The sequence below is a fragment of the Sphaerodactylus townsendi genome, linkage group LG06 (genome assembly GCF_021028975.2).
Source record: "Sphaerodactylus townsendi isolate TG3544 linkage group LG06, MPM_Stown_v2.3, whole genome shotgun sequence".
Lineage (NCBI taxonomy): Eukaryota > Metazoa > Chordata > Lepidosauria > Squamata > Sphaerodactylidae > Sphaerodactylus > Sphaerodactylus townsendi.
Window position 1 is genome coordinate 101,482,939 of NC_059430.1, and position 18,127 is coordinate 101,501,065.

Below are 18,127 nucleotides of genomic sequence, written 5' to 3' on the forward strand. Positions count from 1 at the left end.
GGCATCTTTTGCCACTAGCCCCAACGGTGAACATGCTATGTTTCGAATTCCAGATTATATTTAACGTTTACGTTATTTCAAATTTTCAAAAAAACCTCCTTTCTGCCCCTGTCATTTGAACACTGCAAATATACAGTGTATTTAATTTGCAGCAAGGAAACATCCCCCACCCCCTCCCAGCAGTCAGGGCACATCATGGATCTGTGTTGTGTTTGAAAAATCAAAATTTAACATGCAAGGACTGATGCAGACACTGCCACATGCTGGGTTCTTGATTTTCTTACAGAAATACATCTTGTCACAAAAATATTGAATTTGTACTGTGAGATGGTAGGGTAAGCTAAATCTCAAAGAGTCCAGCCAACAGGCTACATGCCCAGGCAGGCTTGCTGAAATCAATACTGCTGCCAAGGAAACAGCACCTGGGGGCCCAATCTCAATGCAAGCATGTTAGAACCCCCCTCCAACCCAAAATACTATACGCATACACACAAATGATCCACAGAATGCTCTAATTCCAGCCAAAAGGAGCAAAAACACACATAGACAGATATCTGTCTCCTTTTCCAAATTTATTTTTTAGATTGAGTGCAAGTTATTAGTTATTTGGCACCTCCATCCTTTCTTCTTCTCCCCCTTCTTGTATAAATCCTCCCCTCGCCAAATCCATTCTGCAGTTTGTTTTAATCAATGCGTGCTGTTATACTTGCACCCATCCTGGTTATTCTGAACATGGGAACCACACTTTGAAGGAGGGAGGGGGCGAGCTGTTTGTATTTCTTGCCTGGGCAGAGAGGAGGAAGCATGCTCTCAGTCTCCCCTAACCATTGTTTATGCATATTACATTTGCATGGAACTCAGGCTGCACAGCTTCCTCTGGGGACACGCAAGGAGATGGGAAGAGGAGGAGACTGATTTAGTGGCAGAAGGCTTTTGCCAAATCCTCTCTGGTGGAAAGGATGCTGCAGGAAATTGCATCTGACTGACCTGATTTGAAACAACAAAAAGAGGTAGAAAAAAAGAGAAAGGTTGGCATTATCCAGGCTAGCACAGTCAGTCCATATTTTCAGAAGGCAGCAATGCTGGGTTGCAATAGAACAGCTAGAGAACAACCAGATTTTCAGGGAGCTTCGGCTCTCAAAAGCTTATAGCTCCACAATCTTGTTGGTCTCTCAGCTGCAACTGGAGTCAAATTTAGCTCAGACCATGCTGACATTCTTTGTACCGTCTAGTCCCTTGTCAAAAGAATTATTCTCCTATCTTCTCAGTTTCTGCTAAGAAGTCACCACCAGCAAGTATTTAATCTTTCCACACACATGAGAACATTCCTTGTGTGGTTCTTCTTCCACAAGGGCATCTCACAATGAGACATTCACTGTGAGACTCTCCGTTCAGCTGCTCCAGATACTTTCAAGTCTCTACAGGACTGTGGTCGACTAGCCCACCTTATCCTCTGGAGGAACAGGCCCTCAGCTTGGGGGTGTCTGGTACGTCTGTCAAGGCATGAAGATGGGCCGATTTTCTTCTTTTAGATGTCAATGATGACAAAGACCTCTGGTTTTTCTTCTTCCAGGACCTGCATGGCTGAGTAAGTTATTGCTTTGACCTCCGTGCCCTGAGGGGGAAGAAAGAAAAGGAAATTGTGCAGATGGTCTCATGGATTCCTGTGCAGAAAAATAGGGAGAACACCCTGGATACCAAGGAAAGGTCTTTTTCAGTCAAAGCATCCACATTTCTCTAGATTTTCTTCAATTATGTGTCCAATTGCATTTGTTCATTTAAACACTGTCCCACTTTCTCAGGCCCAGTACAGACAAAATGTCATCCAGTTTCCAGAGAGAGGTTTTACTCATGAGAGCACTCATGGATTTGTACATTCCTGCAGGCAACCCCCTCTTCCTTTCCATCGTTATCACAAAGTCTTAACTTCCTGCCAGCTACAGTTTATTTGTGTTTAGTCTATGATTACCTGTGGTCTAATAATAGCAGGCAAACATTTTTTTTTACTTGATTGGTATCCTAACTTTCTCTCCAATGGGGAGCTAAAGCAGCTAACAGATTTCTCCACTGTTCCATTTTATCTCCACTGGAACCCTGTAGGGTAGGTTAGGCTGAACGTGTATGACTGGTCCTAGGTCACCCAGTGAGCTGAAGAGGGATTTGAATCAGCATCACCCATATTCTGTACTAACACTCTAACTACAACACCACTCTATGCAGTCATCTTTAACCATTATTTTCACAACTGAAAGGGAAGGAAGGAATGTCCACACAAGAGAGAGGAAAAGGAATGTGTGGGGATTCCCAAGCAAGAAGCCATGTTTGGGTGAATGGGTTGTGCAACATCTGCAGTAGGCCCAAGGAACAACATTAGGAAGCATTTTCTGACTGTCAGGGCTGTTTGACAGTGGAATACGTTTCCTCGGAATGTAGTGGAGTCTCCTTCTTTGGCAGTTTTTAAACAGAGGCTGGATGAACATATGTTGGGAGTGCTTTGATTGTGTGTTCCTGCATAGCAGGGGGTTGGGCTTGATGGCCCTCGTGGTCTCTTCCAACTCTATGATTCTAACAGCAGCAGCATCTTTCAACTGAACAGAGAGACAATGCATTTCCCTCAATCAGTGGCACACACTGACATCTCCCCTTTCATTCTGAGAATCTTCTCCATATCAGAGGCACCATCTCTTCTTATTGTCTTCCAAAGGGTCTGGGGTAGTTATGTGAGTCGTAAGTTGCACTGTTAATTTCTTTGCAATATTTCCCACAGGAGACCCTGGAGATCCCAACAAAGCAGAGAAGTGAGGTAGCCGCAGGAGGTCGAGACACACATGGATGTAGGAGTTTGTGTATCAAAATGGCTAGTGGGCCAGACCCGACTTTAAGAACCAATAAGAACCAATAAGTGTTCATTCCACACACACCCCAATTTATAACATACCTGAGGATGTTTGTTCAATGAGAATTCTTCCCCCCACCTTAAAAACAGAAAAATTGAATGTATTAAAAAATCACCAATCTTTTTCAGGCAGATGACTGGAATGCCAATTGTTCTGAGGGTCTAAACAACAACCAGGGTATGACCAACAGCCAAGGCACTTGCCCCTGATGAACCAAACCACGAAGTCAGGGAGCCAGCACAGGCGAGCAATACTAAAATGAGTATTCCCCACAATCAAGCACCAGCTGAACCTTCAAGTCAAGCCTTCAAATCAAGCCACAACAGCTCAAAACCCAGAGTCAGTGGCAATATTTTTACAGGATGGCCACATCTGGAAAGTGAGAGATCCAGTATTGAACTCAGATCCTCCAAAGCAGCTAGAACCCCAGATGTGGCCCTCTCTCCCACTTTGCTGCTCTTGTTTAGTTTTACTCTATACCAGTGGTGGCGAACCTATGGCACGGGTGCCAGAGGTGGCACTCAGAGCCCTTTCTGTGGGCACGTGTGCACAGAGTCCGTCATGTGGAGGGGAGGAAAATCACACACACACACCACACACACATCTAGGCTGGTCTGGGCGCAATCGTTTACCTGGGAATAAGCTCGGTTGCTGGCAATGGGACTTGCTTCCAAGTAAACCCTCTTAGGGTTGTGATTCACCCATTAGAAGTGTTGCACGGTTGCTTCACCAAGCTTACTCCTGAGTAACGCGTTTCTAAACTAAAACCTCAATATTCAGATTAAATTGCCGTATTGGCACTTTGCGATAAATATGTGGGTTTTGGGTTGCAATTTGGGCACTCGGTCTCGAAAAGGTTCGCCATCACTGCTCTATACCCTGCCCTTCTCCCCAGTGGAAACCCAAAGGAACTTACATTGTTCCCCACTGAGGATAAAGTGAAATAAATAAATAGCTAAAATATTGTTTTGAGAAATGTGGGATATAAACAGAGGTGGGATTCAGGGGGTTCCGAAGGTTCTGTAGAACCTGTTGTTAAAATTTAAAATATCACTTTTTAAATACTTAAAATATTTTTATTAAGTATTAATATTTTAATAGTTAAAATAAAAAGTGATATTAAAAATATTTTAAATACTTTTTAACAGTCATTATTTGAATCCCACCACCATCGGAACCTATTGTGGAAATGTTTGAATCCCACCACTGGATATAAATTTAATGAATGAGAACTAAGGTCTCTGTGGAAAACTTTGCACTGCACAATACCACCTTGAGACCTCATGCTACACAGTGCAGAAGTCCTTTGGCACAGGAGAGATGTGTTCTTATTCCCTGAAATTCCAGTATTTCTTTTAAATTTAGTTCTGCTTACTCACCCAATGGATCTTATTTTGAAGCTTGTCTGGTCCATAGAAACCACTTTTACTTCCTACAAAAAAAGAGACAGATTTCCCCCTTTTTTTCTCATTAAAAAGAGTTGCTATTAAATATCTTGCCTTGTCACAGAGCTCTAATATAATCTGAAAAATGTGCCTGACATCTTAAATCTAAATCCTGTCTCTAATAATCCACAGCACAAGCATAGAGGAGTTCGGAGAGAGGTACTTCTCACCAGCAATTATCTCTGACTGATCCTTTTCCCCAGTTTCAGGATCTCCTACAACTTTTCATATAAGTATCCAGAATTGCATAAAGTATCCTGAATTGCCACCTAAATACTGCTACTGTACTGCAGGCGGACCCTCTAGTCCCCCAACCATGAAATAAATTCCTCCCTTTTCCTGTTAATGATGAACCCAAAAATCATCATCACAGAATTCAAGTTAGCTCACTTTTTTTGTGATTCTCAGCTATGTACCTGCCCTCTTTGGTCTGTATGAGTCAGATGGTATCTGCCTGATGCTAGCTTGCATGCTACCACTTTGCTTGGTCGACTTTGAAGCCTTCCTCCAACCTAAGGAATTTTATCCATCAGAGGAAGTTTTCAACCTTGGCCAAGAAAGCAAGACATTGCTAACTGAGAAGAGAACAGGGCCGACCCAACAGTTTAGCAGTGCAAGGCTAACGTGGCAAGTTCTGTGTCAACAGTCCAGAACCATCTTTAATAAACTGGAAAAGGTCCTCTTCCACAAGATAAGAAACGGCAGGAACTTACCCTGGGAATGAAAAACTCATCTGCGCTGAATTTATACAGCCATTCATCAAGAAAGTGAAAGAGAAGAGACAGCATGTCATGACCTGTTGGAACAGATGAAGAAGAGTTGGAAGACGAGAAGAGTTTTGATTTAAACCCCGCTTTTCTCAACCATGAGGAGTCCCAAAGCAGCTTACAAACTCCTTCCCTTCCACTCCCCACAAGGAGAGGTGGTTGTGCGCACTCCACAGTCAGTCACAGCACTTGGCAACCAAATATTTGATGTAAATAATTTGCAGTCGAAGTTATAGTGAATAAGGGTAGACTGCAGAATGATGCCTTCAGCAGTGGGGTACATGCTTTTCGGGTTCATCATTAACAGGACACCTTGTGAGGTAGGTGGGGAGAGGTCTGAGAGAACTGTGATTGGCCCAAGGTCACCCAACAGGCTTCATGTAGAGGAGTGAGATAATAAACTTGGTTCACCAGATTAGAGCCCGCACATTAAAGATAGAGAAAAATGGGGTATAAAAACCAACTTTTCTTCTTTGTGGCTTCTGACCAGGCACCCATTCCAATTGACAACATATTACTGAACTAAAGGAAGTGCTGTAAATGACAGCCAACGGTAGTGACCCAGTAAAGTTTTTAAGACAAGAGATGTTCAGGGGTGGTTTGTCATTGCCTGCCTCTGTGTAGCAGCCCTAGACTTCCTTGGTGTCTCCCATCCAAGCACTAACCAGGGCAGCCACTGCAGTAAGATGAGATCAGGCTAGTTTTGACATTAAGCACACTGAAAACTCAAGAGTGCTAACCAGTTGTAGGTAGTCACTCTGTATGTGCAGGCCCTGTCTAAGACACTTGCTTCAAGCCCTGAATTTCTGTCAAGCAAGGAGACAAATGTTTTCACTCCTCATCAGAAACCTGAGAAAACTAGTGGGAGGGGTAAAATTCCATGCAGATGGCCAGTTGATTCACAGCCCAACAACATGGATGCAGTCCTCAATCTAGTTGTGCACATGTAGTTCAGGGAAAATGTCACAGAGGGGATGGCCAAAGCCCCTTCTCCTGCCTCAAATCCCAGCAGAGAATTCACAAACACAGGGGGAAAAATAGGTCCCAAGTGGTTGTATGTACCCCACAGTCAGTCACAGCACTTGGCAACCCAATATTTGCTGTAAACATTTGCAAAGTTATAGTGAATAAGGGTAGACTGCAGAATGATGCCTTCAACGGTGGGGTACATGCTTGGCACACAAAAGGTTCCTGGTTCCATCTCAGGTGGCTGGCCTAGGAAAGACTTCTGCCCAGGGCCTCAGGAGATCTGCTGATGGTCAGAAGAGGCACAACCAAGGTTGGTGTACCAACGGTCTGACTCAGTACAGGGCAGTTGCATGCCCTCAGGAAGCCAATGCCAGGAGATTTCCTGTCTTTTGCTTCCCAGCGATCAGATCCAGGCCCACAAGCTCCTTCTTACCCTCAGCCATCACCTCAACTGTGTCCAGGGGTTCAACTGTCTCAGTGTCTGTCATATACCCAAACATGGACATTGCACATTGTTCAAAGGCTTCTTCCAGAGTGTCTCCCCAGGCATGCAACCTAAAGGAACAGAAGTATTCATAAGAAGCATAAAAACAGGAACTTGCAGACAAGAAGCTTGAGGACATCATACAGGAGAGGGCAGAGAGGCTTCCCACTTAACAAGAATATTCATCATCAATTTTATTGAAAGCCATAGGCCATTACAGTATTACAATATTGTTACATTACAACTTCTGAGCCAACTTGTTATTCCAACAGGTAAGAAAAAAAAGAAAAAAAATTCACTAAAAATCCATCATTGAACACTAAATCTTTCACTTTCCCCCCTACAATATGTCTGAATTGTATTCCCACCTAACTTAAACCAGTTTAGGGGTTGGTATTTTGCTTTATTACATTGTTGGAGCGAATCTTTGTAGCTGCCAAGGCGAATAGGCCAACCCTATAGGATATATAGGGATCCAAATCCGCAAGGAGAAGGTATAATTTGTCTGAATCATAATATACCTGGGACAGGGGATATAAAAACTATTCAAAGAAACTTAGCCCTAGGCTCCTGCGTTACAGGGGCAGTTCAAGAACATAATGAGAGTAAATCCTCTACTTCCTGTTTGCAGATACAAATTAAGTTGTTCAGCTGGTATTTTTGGCATATCTGCCTTCTAAATAATTTGTTGGCATTTGTTGAAATCATTAATGCTGTCACTTAAGCGTTCCTTATCTTAAACTGAGTAATGCCAGCAAGATAGGGGGGGCTCTGTGATGATCCTTTTAAAGGTGAGAATATACCAGGGAACTGAAAAAACTTGGAATGTAAAATTATATCTCTGTCCATACAGTTATCCCCTTTGAATATCCAGTCCGAAGGTGCGTTGATTTAAAATTGAGGTGAAGAGAGATAAATGATCTGGAACAGAATAGCTTCAGCAACAATATATTATTTAGGGAGGTATTATGTAATTCCGAGGCCTTAGAAGTAGTATCTGCAAACTTTGATTCCCAAATGAAGTTGGTTTAGTGAACTCTTTTTTAAGCGATATTTCAAGATTGCCAATTCAGCTCGAGGCACCAATAGAAGGCAAGCCGAGGTTTCTGCCCTGAGGAGGGCAGCTGGCGTTCCTTTGGGGAAGTAGCAGAATACGTTTAAGGAAGAAGTTTTGAATAGTTTCTATTTTATGTGGGACTTGTACATTCCATCCCCAAATCTCTATAGCATAGAGTAGCATAGGGTATAACTTTAATTTTAAAATTTTTTTGGGCTGGATCAACTATATGACCTCCTTTTTGTATGATAAAATCTCACTATTGCCCCAACAGATTTTTTGAGCAGCTGCTTTACGATTACTGCTAAATGGGCATTCCAATTTAGTGAAGGACTGAATGTTAACTCCTAAATATTTAAAAGTTATTGCATTGCTCTATAGGAATATTGTGGATGTTTCAAGCTGTATTTTCATACAGTCTTTTTCTTGAACACCATTACCTTAGTTTTGGAGTAGTTTATGGAGAGAGAGACCTCCTCTCTCTGCAATACTCACCCAAACCATATAGGGAGTCCTCCTTAAACCATTCCTTGTAAGGGTGAAACTGGGACCATATCATCTAGGCATTATGTAGAATTGAAATTTTCTGTTATTTTCCTAAGCGAGGGCAACTCTGGAAATTCTTAGCCGGTCAGTTTGGGAATTATGTCATTAATATAAAGGTTGAATAAGGTGGGGGGGCAAGTAAACAGCAGCCTGCTTGACTCCTTTCCCTGCTCCTAAGCCCATCTGTTAGAAGGCCTGATGTATTTACTCTGACTTTGATCCATGTGTCCTGGGTAAAAGCTCTAATAAGGGAAAAGTAAGCGTTTATCCATATTTATTGTTCAACCCTTGGTTTCCACCAGAGTGCTTTCTCTACATACTGGAGTCAAAAGCAGAGGCCAAATCAACAAATGCAGTATATAAAGGCTTCGTTGGGCCCTCTGTATGGCTGAATGAGGCTAGTTGGTGGTATAATACAAGGCAGTGATCAACTGTAGCTTGTCCCTTCCTAAAATCCTGCCTGTTGTGGATGTATTATGTGATTTTCAATTTCCCAAATCTTCTAATTTTTCCAAGGGAGATATTTGCCATATATTTTTTTAGAGGCCGTGTTCAATAGAGCTTATTGGTAGATAGTTCTTTGGGTCATTTTTGTCTCCTTTTATGTATAGGGACAATATAGCTGGTTTCCATCCACTAGGGAAATTACCAGTGATATTGGTAATCTGGAGTGAAAAGTTTGGCAGAATTGGTACCCACCAGGATGGGAAATGTTTTGAACACATCATTGAGATCAGATCTTCACCGGGAGCTTTCCGGTTTTTTAATAGAACTGATCAAGTTCTCTATTTCTTTCTCCCTTACTGAAGGCCAATTTGGAGATAGGCGCAGGTCATCAAAAGCACCCTTTCTTAACAAGAATATTAGCAATTTACAGGAAGGAAATAACACAACAAAACTGATAATTTTTTTGCCCCTTGAGATCTTGCCCATCCCAATCTGCAGCCTTCGGTGGTGTTACCCATACAGCCCCATAAAATCAGGATGTCAGATACGGAGACATACCAGCTACAGGATGCAATGATGACTTTTATCCCAAGCAGCTTCATTGTCTATTTGTGGTCCATGAGTTAAAATGTTCTTAATGAAACCTCCATGTTCAAAGGCAATGTACCTGTGAATACCAGTCATGGGGATAACAAAAGAACTTTGGCCTCCATGCCCTGCATGTAGGCTTTCCAGGAGGCATTTGACTAGCCTGTGTGGAAAACCGGATGCTGCACTAGACGGACCCCTGGTTTGGCTCAGTAGGGTTTTCATTTGACTCAAGAAAATAAGGTCCAACTACACTATCACTGACAAAACACAGGGCAATTTTACTTAAAATAGCTGTAGGCTGATCTCTCCATAAAAAGTATTCAAGCAGCTCACAATATTGGCACATCTGTCACTGCAAAATGTCAGTAATAAAACATACAAAAACACAAGCCACATAAACAATAAATAGGAAGGACTGGTAATTCAACAGCTGAAAAGTGGCATGCACAAATGCTTCTCCCCAGAGTAGGAAAAAAGACTGAACAAGTGGGGAATAGAGACATTTTAAACACATTTAACTTCATTACTCCTTTCCCCTTAGACAGCTTCTAAAGAAATCCATACTTACTGAACATCAGCTGTATGATCCAAATCTAAACAGGAATTTAAAACACAGAGGAAAATGAGATCTTTTAGGCAACATCCAAAAGCAAATTTAAGAACTGAGCCGTGAATGAATTACCCAACTGAAAACTGGGGACTGAAATCCTACCAGCAATACAATGCATAGCAAGTTCCACCCTAAACACTTACTGATTGGTTCCCCACCCTGGGACATGGACAATATATACCCCACTAAACATTCCCTTCTCACTGGACACGGTGTGTAACAGACTTCTCTCTATGATATACCTCTGAAGATGCCGGCCACAGATGCAGGCAAAATGTTAGGAACAAAGATCTACCAGACCAGGAAGTACAGCCGGGAAAGCCCATCACAAGCCAGATTGCCCCATGCACTATTACCTGCCCTGGCAGTTGGGGGAGGGGGGAGATATGCTAATTGGGCAAGGTCCCTGTCCCAAGGTATCTAGTGTCCATAATAGGGTTGGGGCGAGCTTCTTCGCAATAAGGAACCACGCCAAGGAGTCTTTTCTGATTAGGGCGAAGATGGCTCCCCCTCGGCCTCCAAAGGCTTCATTCACCCAGGCATGTAAGACGCCCCGGGTGCTCCGGGAAATTCCCCGTAGGCTGGTCCGGCGCGCTGCAAGGCTTCTTGAATCCGTGTTTCAAAGGCAGCCGGACCCCCACGAGGGACCCACGACCCCACCCGCGCGTGGGCTTTGAGTGCTGCTGGCAGCCTTGGGGAGACTCACACTCGTATTTCCTCTGGATGGGAGGATATTTGGCTTTGGTGCGTTTTTGCTCCTCGTTCAAGTTATAGTCGCGCTGATCGTCTGCCATGGCCTGAGTCATCTCCTCCTTTGCAAAAGAGGGCGGGGAAAAATGGCTCCGGTGAAGTTTGTAGGTGCCCAGATTTAAAGAAACAGCTTTTTAAAAACCCAACATACAACACACACACACCCCTCCGCCGCGAAAAAAACATCGCTGGAACCAGACTGTTATCCCGATCCCACGGACATTCGTGTAGTAGTAATAAATACTAACAATAGCCTTCCACAACAGGTTCCATGCAAGGATTGAGGAGGTGGCGCAAAACCTGGACTTGTGCTTTTATTTATTTATACCCTTAATTTCCAAGGCAGTTTACCTCATTCTCCTCGTCTCCATGTTATCCTCACAACAGCCCTGTGACGTAGGCTAGGCTGAGAGTGAGTGAGAGGCTCAAGGTCACCCAGAGATCTTCCATGGCAACAGTGAGGATTTGAACCTGGGTCTGCCAGGTGCTAGTCTGACATTCTCAACCATGTCTTCACTACACTGGCAGCGGCTACCGCAATTTGCACTGCCCTACTGTTGGGTTTGTTTGTTTGTTTGTTTGCATGCTTTCTGAACGTGGTTCTTGTTTTACTTAACAGCACTTAACTCACAAGCCGAGAATTTCTGTCCTAGTCTCCGTATGCTTGCACAATAACCATCTTCTCTCAGCATTTTCTCCTGCCCCACAACTGGCCTACGGTGGCTTCAAGTGAACCGGTTCCCCAGGCCAGGCATGCAAGGAGGATTAGTTTGGAATCAAACTCTGTCGGCTGCTGCTGCTGGGCGCTGTTTTGTGGAGAGCCCAGCGGAAGAAGCGGGGACCCCCGCCCGCCCGCCCGCCCGCCGCAGAGCAGAAGACAGGCGCTGCCCTGGCAGGAGTGGAACGCCCCGGGGCGGGGGTGGGGGGTGAGGGGTGGGGATGCCTCCCTCCCACCCCGCCTGTTTTTGCTGGAGCAGGAGAGTCACCCAGTGGCGTAACTAGGCAAACTGGAGCCCTGGGCAAAACCTGAGTTTGATGCCCCCCCCAGGCGCATGCCCAATGCAACCCGCACTTCCCCTTGTAGCTACGCCCAGTGGCGTATCTAGGCAAACTGGAGTTTGGCGCCACCCATGGGCAGCCACCTTCCCCACTGTGACCAAGCAATGATTTTGTACACCAGGTTGTTTCAAAGTCACCATCACATTAGAGAACTTGCCCCAACTCACAAATCTGAACACAGCAATAAGCCATGCCACACAGCAGAAATAAATGTTTGAAAACATTTTCAAAATGCTTTCAAAATGTTTTATTACTGCTATGAAAACATTTATGGTGTTGTATCAGTCCCCGATTGAGGGAAACAGCATCTCATTATTTCAAAGTGATGCTATTTTGGGGTTGATTCTCCCCTGAAACAACATCACTTTCAATGTTTAAGCTGGGGTCCTCAGATTCTCCTTTTAAATCCATGTGTAAGGCAGGGGGGGGGGGGGGATTTAAAAAAAGGAAAATCTGGGGAAATTTTGGAAGTGCCTGCTGTCAGGGTGCAATTGTTAAAGCTAGCAGCACCAAACTTTCAGGGGTATATTTAGGAGACTCTCTAATGATACCACCCAAGGAGTTTGGTGAAGTTTGGTTCAAGGCGATCAAAGTTATGGACCCTAAAAGGTGTAGCCCCCATCTTCTGGCTCCCATTGGAAACAATGGATGATGGGGCACCCCCCCTTTGGGAGTCCATGGCTGCCCCCTGAACAAACTTCCTAAAGCTTCCTGGGTGGTATCAGTAAGAGACTCTCCTGATGATACCTCAGGTTTGGTGAAGTTTGGTTCAGGGGGTCCAAAGTTATCGACCCTCAAAGGTGTAGCCGTATCTCCTATTCGCTCCCATTGGAAACAATGGGGGGACGCCCCGAGTCCATAACTTTGGACTCCCAAGCCAACCTCACCAAGCCTGGGTGATAGCATCAGGAGAGTCTCCCAGGCTATCCCTGAGAATTTTGGTGTGCTAGCTAAAACTCGCCCTCTGCGAGGCCAAAGAAAACACTGAAAATACAAAATACACCCTGCAGTTTTTTGCCCCACAGGGCTGTGCCCAGGGCAACTGCCCACTTTGCCCTATGGGAGGAACGCCTCTGTGAGTCACCCAAGTGGCGGGATGGGGAGCTGGTTTGGCCGCCCGGTAGTTCTGCCCTGCCGGATTCGGCCCCGCCCCCTTCAAATCTGGAATGCCCTTTAAAAGTACTTTTCACCTCCTTCTGCGGTGGGAGTTCTGAAGTGGATTAATTTTCTCCCCCAGTAGTTCCATGATTCCACCCAGTGGGGAGTGAACAGACTGGCTGTATTTGGTAGGAACCGTGGTACCGGTGAAGGTGGTAGTAAAAATGACTTGGCTGCTGGGGGATGGAGTGAACATGGGCGTGTAGGAGAGAGAGAGATCTTCTCTACAGACGTCATGAGGACCCCTCCCTCCTGCTGCTGCTGCTGCTGAGCAGGAGAATGAAGCAGGCAAGCTCAGGTTTAAAGGATTGTGGTTTTTGGCCGCCCACCCACCCACCCACCCACCCCTACATCTCCCACTAGCTCTGGCTCCCTCCCTCCCCGACCTGACAACAAGCAAGCTGCCACTTTTCGACTATCTGCAGTTTCTGGGTTCAGCTCAAGTCATATTCTGGGTTCAGCTCAGGTCATATTCAAGGGCAGCCCCATGAAGAGGCTGTTAGCAAGTGATCCTAGTCTCAAGTTTACATGGCATGGATCTATGCGGCCAAGTTTTTTCGAATCAAGAAGGGAGCTGGTTTTGAAATGGAAAAAGCTGGAAAACACCTCCCCATTTTCCAGAGCAGAGTCAGAGACCCTCCACCCAACTGCTCCTCAGCCTGAATGCTGCTGCTCCCCAGCCTTTTTATAGTTTAGTGGGGTCGGGGCAGTGCCCAGTCAGCCACCAACAGCAGGACTTCCCAGTCTGGTCAGGTAAAGTGGCTCTGCCTGGAGTGTCCCTCTGTGATTACACAACCTTCTCTTGTTGCTATAAACTGATGACCGTCTTCTGCAAGAATTATATCTGCCTGGCTGATCTGTTATTGGAGCCAGGCCACCACAACTACATCCACAATATTTTAATAAACATGCTGACTGTTTATTGTGTTTGTGAAGATGTATTCCAGTTGTTGGTTTTCAAGTTTGATACTGCCCTCTGCTGGTGCTACTCAGTAAAGACTCCTCATGGCACAGGTGCGCAATTGACAAAAATCACAGAAATCCACACCCCTTCACCACCCTGAAAGATATTGTAGCTCACAGGCAAACTGGAACGTTCTGGGTTTGTTTAAGCTGTTGCCCAGGCACAGTTTCTCTGGGTGGCCAGTAACATGTTTCTAAAAAGAGAATTGCTGGAAGACCGTCTGGACAAGCCTTGGCCAGGAAACTCTGCCTTATTGCCTCTGTTTTACTGGCCTGCGTCTGTATCACAGCCTGTCTTTCCCAGTCTCCCATGGTTCATGAAATGCCATTTTGGAGCCAGCTGCTGTATCATGGGAAATGAATTGGCAGAGGCAGGGGTAGGGGTAGGAACAGAGATACCCAGTCCGATTGCATTACCACTGGGAGGCCCAATTTGCCAAACTAGAGAAGCATTCTCTACAACACCATAAGCTTGGAGAGACTTTTGGATCAAAACAGCTAAGAGAGAAACACACCCCATAACACATGGGAAGATTCTAGATCTTTGTTAAGGTTCTTTTGGCTCTACTTTAGAACCAACGCCCGGTTGTCCTGCCTCATTCCCAGCCACAGAGAATCTGGTAGATCAGCCAATCCAATCCAATCCAAAAACCTTTATTAGGCATAAACAGGTAGATCAGCCACTTAACCGTCACAGTGCTGCTTTTATTTGTCCTCCTCATTTTCATTTAATTCCTGGCAAGAAACACACACCCACACACCCACACACCCACACCATGACAATGCTACACCTAACAGAGTCCCATAGCCTGAAAGGCTCTTCCAAGGCATCAAACTGTCCCCATATCCACTCAGGCCAGTACTATTATAGGATCTATTAACATCAGTTGTGCCATTTTGGACTCATCCATATGATTCTGACCATCAGTTCATCAAGCCCAGTCTTGACTATTTGGATTGGCCGTGGCCTTCCAGCATCCCAGACAGAAGCCATCCCTTCGCACCTGGTCCTTTTTCTGAGCTGGAGCTTCCAGGGCCTGGGCCTGTGACCTCGGATGCTCTGCCACTGAGCCACTGTCCCTTCCCACCAAAGTGTCATGTGCCAACAATACTCTTCCGCCTCCGCACAGGGCATGTCCTTCAGTCCCCTACATTTAAAAAATTCAGTCTGACAACATGATTGCAATTTTCAGAAGCCAGCTGGAGACCAACCTTTAGCAACACCCAGTTGGTTGTTGTTATCACCATTCTCCAAGAAAACAATTTCCAAGAGTGGTTCCAATGTAAAACATCTGAATCAGAATTCGTAAAAAAAAAGACTGCATTTCCAGAAGCCCGTCATGCCCTGAACGGTTCGACAATGAGACTTCGTGTTGAAAAGATTTCCTTTCTTGAAAACAGAATCAGGATTAAGCATTTAGACTCCCATTGACAGAAGTAGAGTTTGCACGCCAAAGGAGCTTCCGTTATAAGAACACAAGAAAGAGCCTGCTGGATCAGACCGGAGTCCATCTAGTCCAGCACTCTGCTACTCGCAGTGGCCCACCAGGTGCCTTTGAGAGCTCACATGCAAGTGAAAGCAATGGTCTTTTGCTGCTGCTGCTCCTGAGCACCTGGTCTGCTAAAGCATTTGCAACCCCAGATCAAGGAGGATCAAGATTGGTAGCCGTAGTAGATCAACTTCTCCATAAATCTATCCAAGCCCCTTTTTAAAGCTATCCAGGTTAGTGGCCATCCCCATATCCTCGTTGCTCCACCCCTCAACAACCAAGCTCCACACCACCAGACACCACCCTTCAGTGCCAGTTCCCTTAGATTTCATGCCTTCTTCTCTGCCCAGCACCTGATGATAGCATTGCCTGAATAATTGTAATTGCAGATTTTGTACCTGAAAGATGGTATAAAAATAAAATAACATTCTGTATAAGCATGTTTAGGGTGGCACTAACTAAGGGGAGTTCAGAAACTTGGGACAAGATTGTTAGGTGGAATTAATTTAAAAATGTACACTGTGCTTTTCTCCCCATTGATGACCCAATGAAGATTACAACATAATTCTCCATTTTATCCTGACAACATCTTTGTGAGTTAATAAGCTGAGAGTGACTACGTCAAATTAATCCAGCAAGTTTCCATGGTGAAGTGGGGGGATTCAAACCCCACTCCATATACTACTCTGGCATCTGCTGTAGTTTGATGTGGTAACACCATAGTGATAACATCAGTGGGTGAACATGCAGGCATGTTAGCGAAGAGATATAAGATAAGATCCACACCATGGTCTTTCTAGTCCAGCATTCCATTTCCCACGTTGGCAACTGAAATACCCCACAAGGCCTACAAGAAACCACAGGCCCAAGCCACCTCCTTGACCTCCTCCTGCCTCCTAGCAACTGGCACTAGGTTTTGATACAGCTGACCTGGCCACCTGGATCTACGCCACAGTAACATCAAGATTTGACTGCCATAACATCTCCCCTCAAAGTCAACTTGGAGACGCCAGCTAGTCCAGAATGTTGTGGCTCAGCTACTAATGGGAGCTAGACAGAGCAAGCATATTACTCCCATTCTGCAGATTGCTCCGTTGGCTGTCCATCTTGTTACTGGGTTCAGTTTAAGGTATTGGTCATCATATACCAGTAGTGGCGAACCTTTGGCACTCCAGATGTTATGGACTACAATTCCCATCAGCCCCTGCCAACATGGCCAATTGGCCATTCTGGCAGGGCTGATGAAGTATGATCATCTGGAGTGGGATGCTTCCCTGCAATCCTCTCTAAAGTCCATCATGGTCTTGGCCCCTCCTATTTGCAGGACCACTTCTCCCTCTATATTCTGCCACAACAACTTCGCTCAGGTCAGCAGGGCTTTCTGCAGGTGCTGCAAATGTGTAAAATCAACAACTGCCTACACACATTCTTTCTCTGCTGTGGCTCCCACCTTATGAAACAGCCTCTGAGGTCAGGAAAGCTCCCACTCTCCTGACTTTCTGCAAACTGTGTGAAACTGAACTATTCAGGAGAGCTTTTCTGCATGGGTAATAGGGTTGTACTGTACAAGGTGGTTTTACGAGCTTGCTTGGATAATGATTAGGGACTGTGGCCTATACTGATGTGTATAGCGCCATGGTGGCAAACCTTTGGCACTCCAGATGTTATGGACTACAATTCCCATCAGCCCTTGCCAGCATGGCCAATTGGCCATGCTGGCAGGGGCTGATGGGAATTGTAGTCCATAACATCTGGAGTGCCTATTGTAAGTAGGATCCTATTTATTTAAATGGTAATTTTAGTACCATTTACTGTGTCATGTGAATACCATACTTACATCACACTTCAGTTCTTTTTTGTGTTCTAGACTTCTAAAATCCTAATACATTTGCAATGGCCATCCCGCCTGTGGCCACCGAATAAAATGTCCACTCTTCTTTATAAATATGTAAGTGCCAACTGATTTTTGTTCCCTTAATTCTTCCCCATATGGCAGCTACCACCAGGAATATAAATTCCAAAATCCCCACAAAATCTATATCTCCTTTTGGTAGTGTGTACAAGCTTATAAAACAAAGTGGATGGCTTACGCGGTCCTAAGGAAAACAGGGTGGGATTCCAGTGTTTCTTCAAAGTAAGACTTTATTTATGACTGATAGGTAACATCAAGATTTCAAGCAAAGTACTGACAAAATAAAATCCAACTGAGCAACCAATACTTTGAGAACTTCACTCAACATAAATTCACTCTGACACTTTCTGGAAGCTTCTCTCTCTCATAGTTCTCTCAGACTCTGGCTTTATTTTGTCTAATAGTTTATTGACTTTCACTGTCTACACTGTGACTTTCTAATTAACTCTCTCACAGAGCTTGGACGCTTTATGACTTTTAACTCAGAAGCCATAACACATTCCGCCATGCTGACGCAGAGCTTTAACTCCCTGTGACTAGAGTTTTGACACTCCCAGTCCTTTCACTCGGAAATCCTGTCACCTTCTGCCAGGCCAGCACAGCCCTCCCACATGCACACTCCAGAATCAACCAATCATACCACTCCTTCATTCTTCTCTCACCCACATTTCTCTTTCCAACTCTGTTCTCAGTTTTAATCACACACACAAACATATTAAAATCATTACAGCATTGGTTACTCAAAGTCCTGTTTTGTTGATTGTATGGTCTATATGTGTAATCTGCTTTAAGTCCCTGTGAGAAAGGCGGACAATAGATAATGTAAATAAATAAATACATTGGGAAATAGGTTATAAAGGTCTCACCCAAACTAGTCAATAGCCATTGATGGACCTCTCCATTAACTTCGCCAGCCTCTAGTGGTCATCACTAATCCCTAGCAGTATGTTCTGCATGTGAATTATGCAGGTACACATTGTAT

The 18,127-nt window shown here is 44.7% G+C and overlaps 1 protein-coding gene across 2 annotated transcripts; it reads right to left on the reverse strand.

Annotated features, from left to right (window-relative positions):
- Positions 1-553: 553 nt before the first annotated feature.
- Positions 554-12,832, reverse strand: ZBTB8OS (zinc finger and BTB domain containing 8 opposite strand). 2 transcript variants are annotated; one of them, XM_048502128.1, is made up of 8 exons: positions 12,813-12,832; positions 10,520-10,625; positions 9,772-9,796; positions 6,512-6,633; positions 5,056-5,138; positions 4,277-4,329; positions 2,939-2,975; positions 554-1,615 (listed from the first exon to the last, which is right to left on the reverse strand). In XM_048502128.1, the coding sequence occupies exons 2-8, from the start codon at positions 10,617-10,619 to the stop codon at positions 1,529-1,531; spliced, it is 507 nt and encodes a 168-aa protein (XP_048358085.1). In that variant the 5' UTR covers positions 10,620-10,625; positions 12,813-12,832; the 3' UTR covers positions 554-1,528. The 2 variants fall into 2 exon arrangements, with proteins under 2 accessions (XP_048358085.1, XP_048358083.1); XM_048502126.1 differs by lacking the exon at positions 12,813-12,832 and adding an exon at positions 10,915-10,976.
- Between the last annotated feature and the right edge of the window lie 5,295 nt (positions 12,833-18,127).

Bases quoted from the DNA above. Each gene is read 5' to 3' on its own strand.
- ZBTB8OS (XM_048502128.1), bottom strand. From the start codon at position 10,619: ATGACTCAGGCCATGGCAGACGATCAGCGCGACTATAACTTGAACGAG. The intron at 9,797-10,519 runs GTGAGTCTCCCC...ATTCCTGTTTAG, and splicing joins CATCCAGAGGAAATACGAGT to ATTTGGATCATACAGCTGAT. The intron at 1,616-2,938 runs GTATGTTATAAA...CTTCCCCCTCAG, and splicing joins CATTGAACAAACATCCTCAG to GGCACGGAGGTCAAAGCAAT.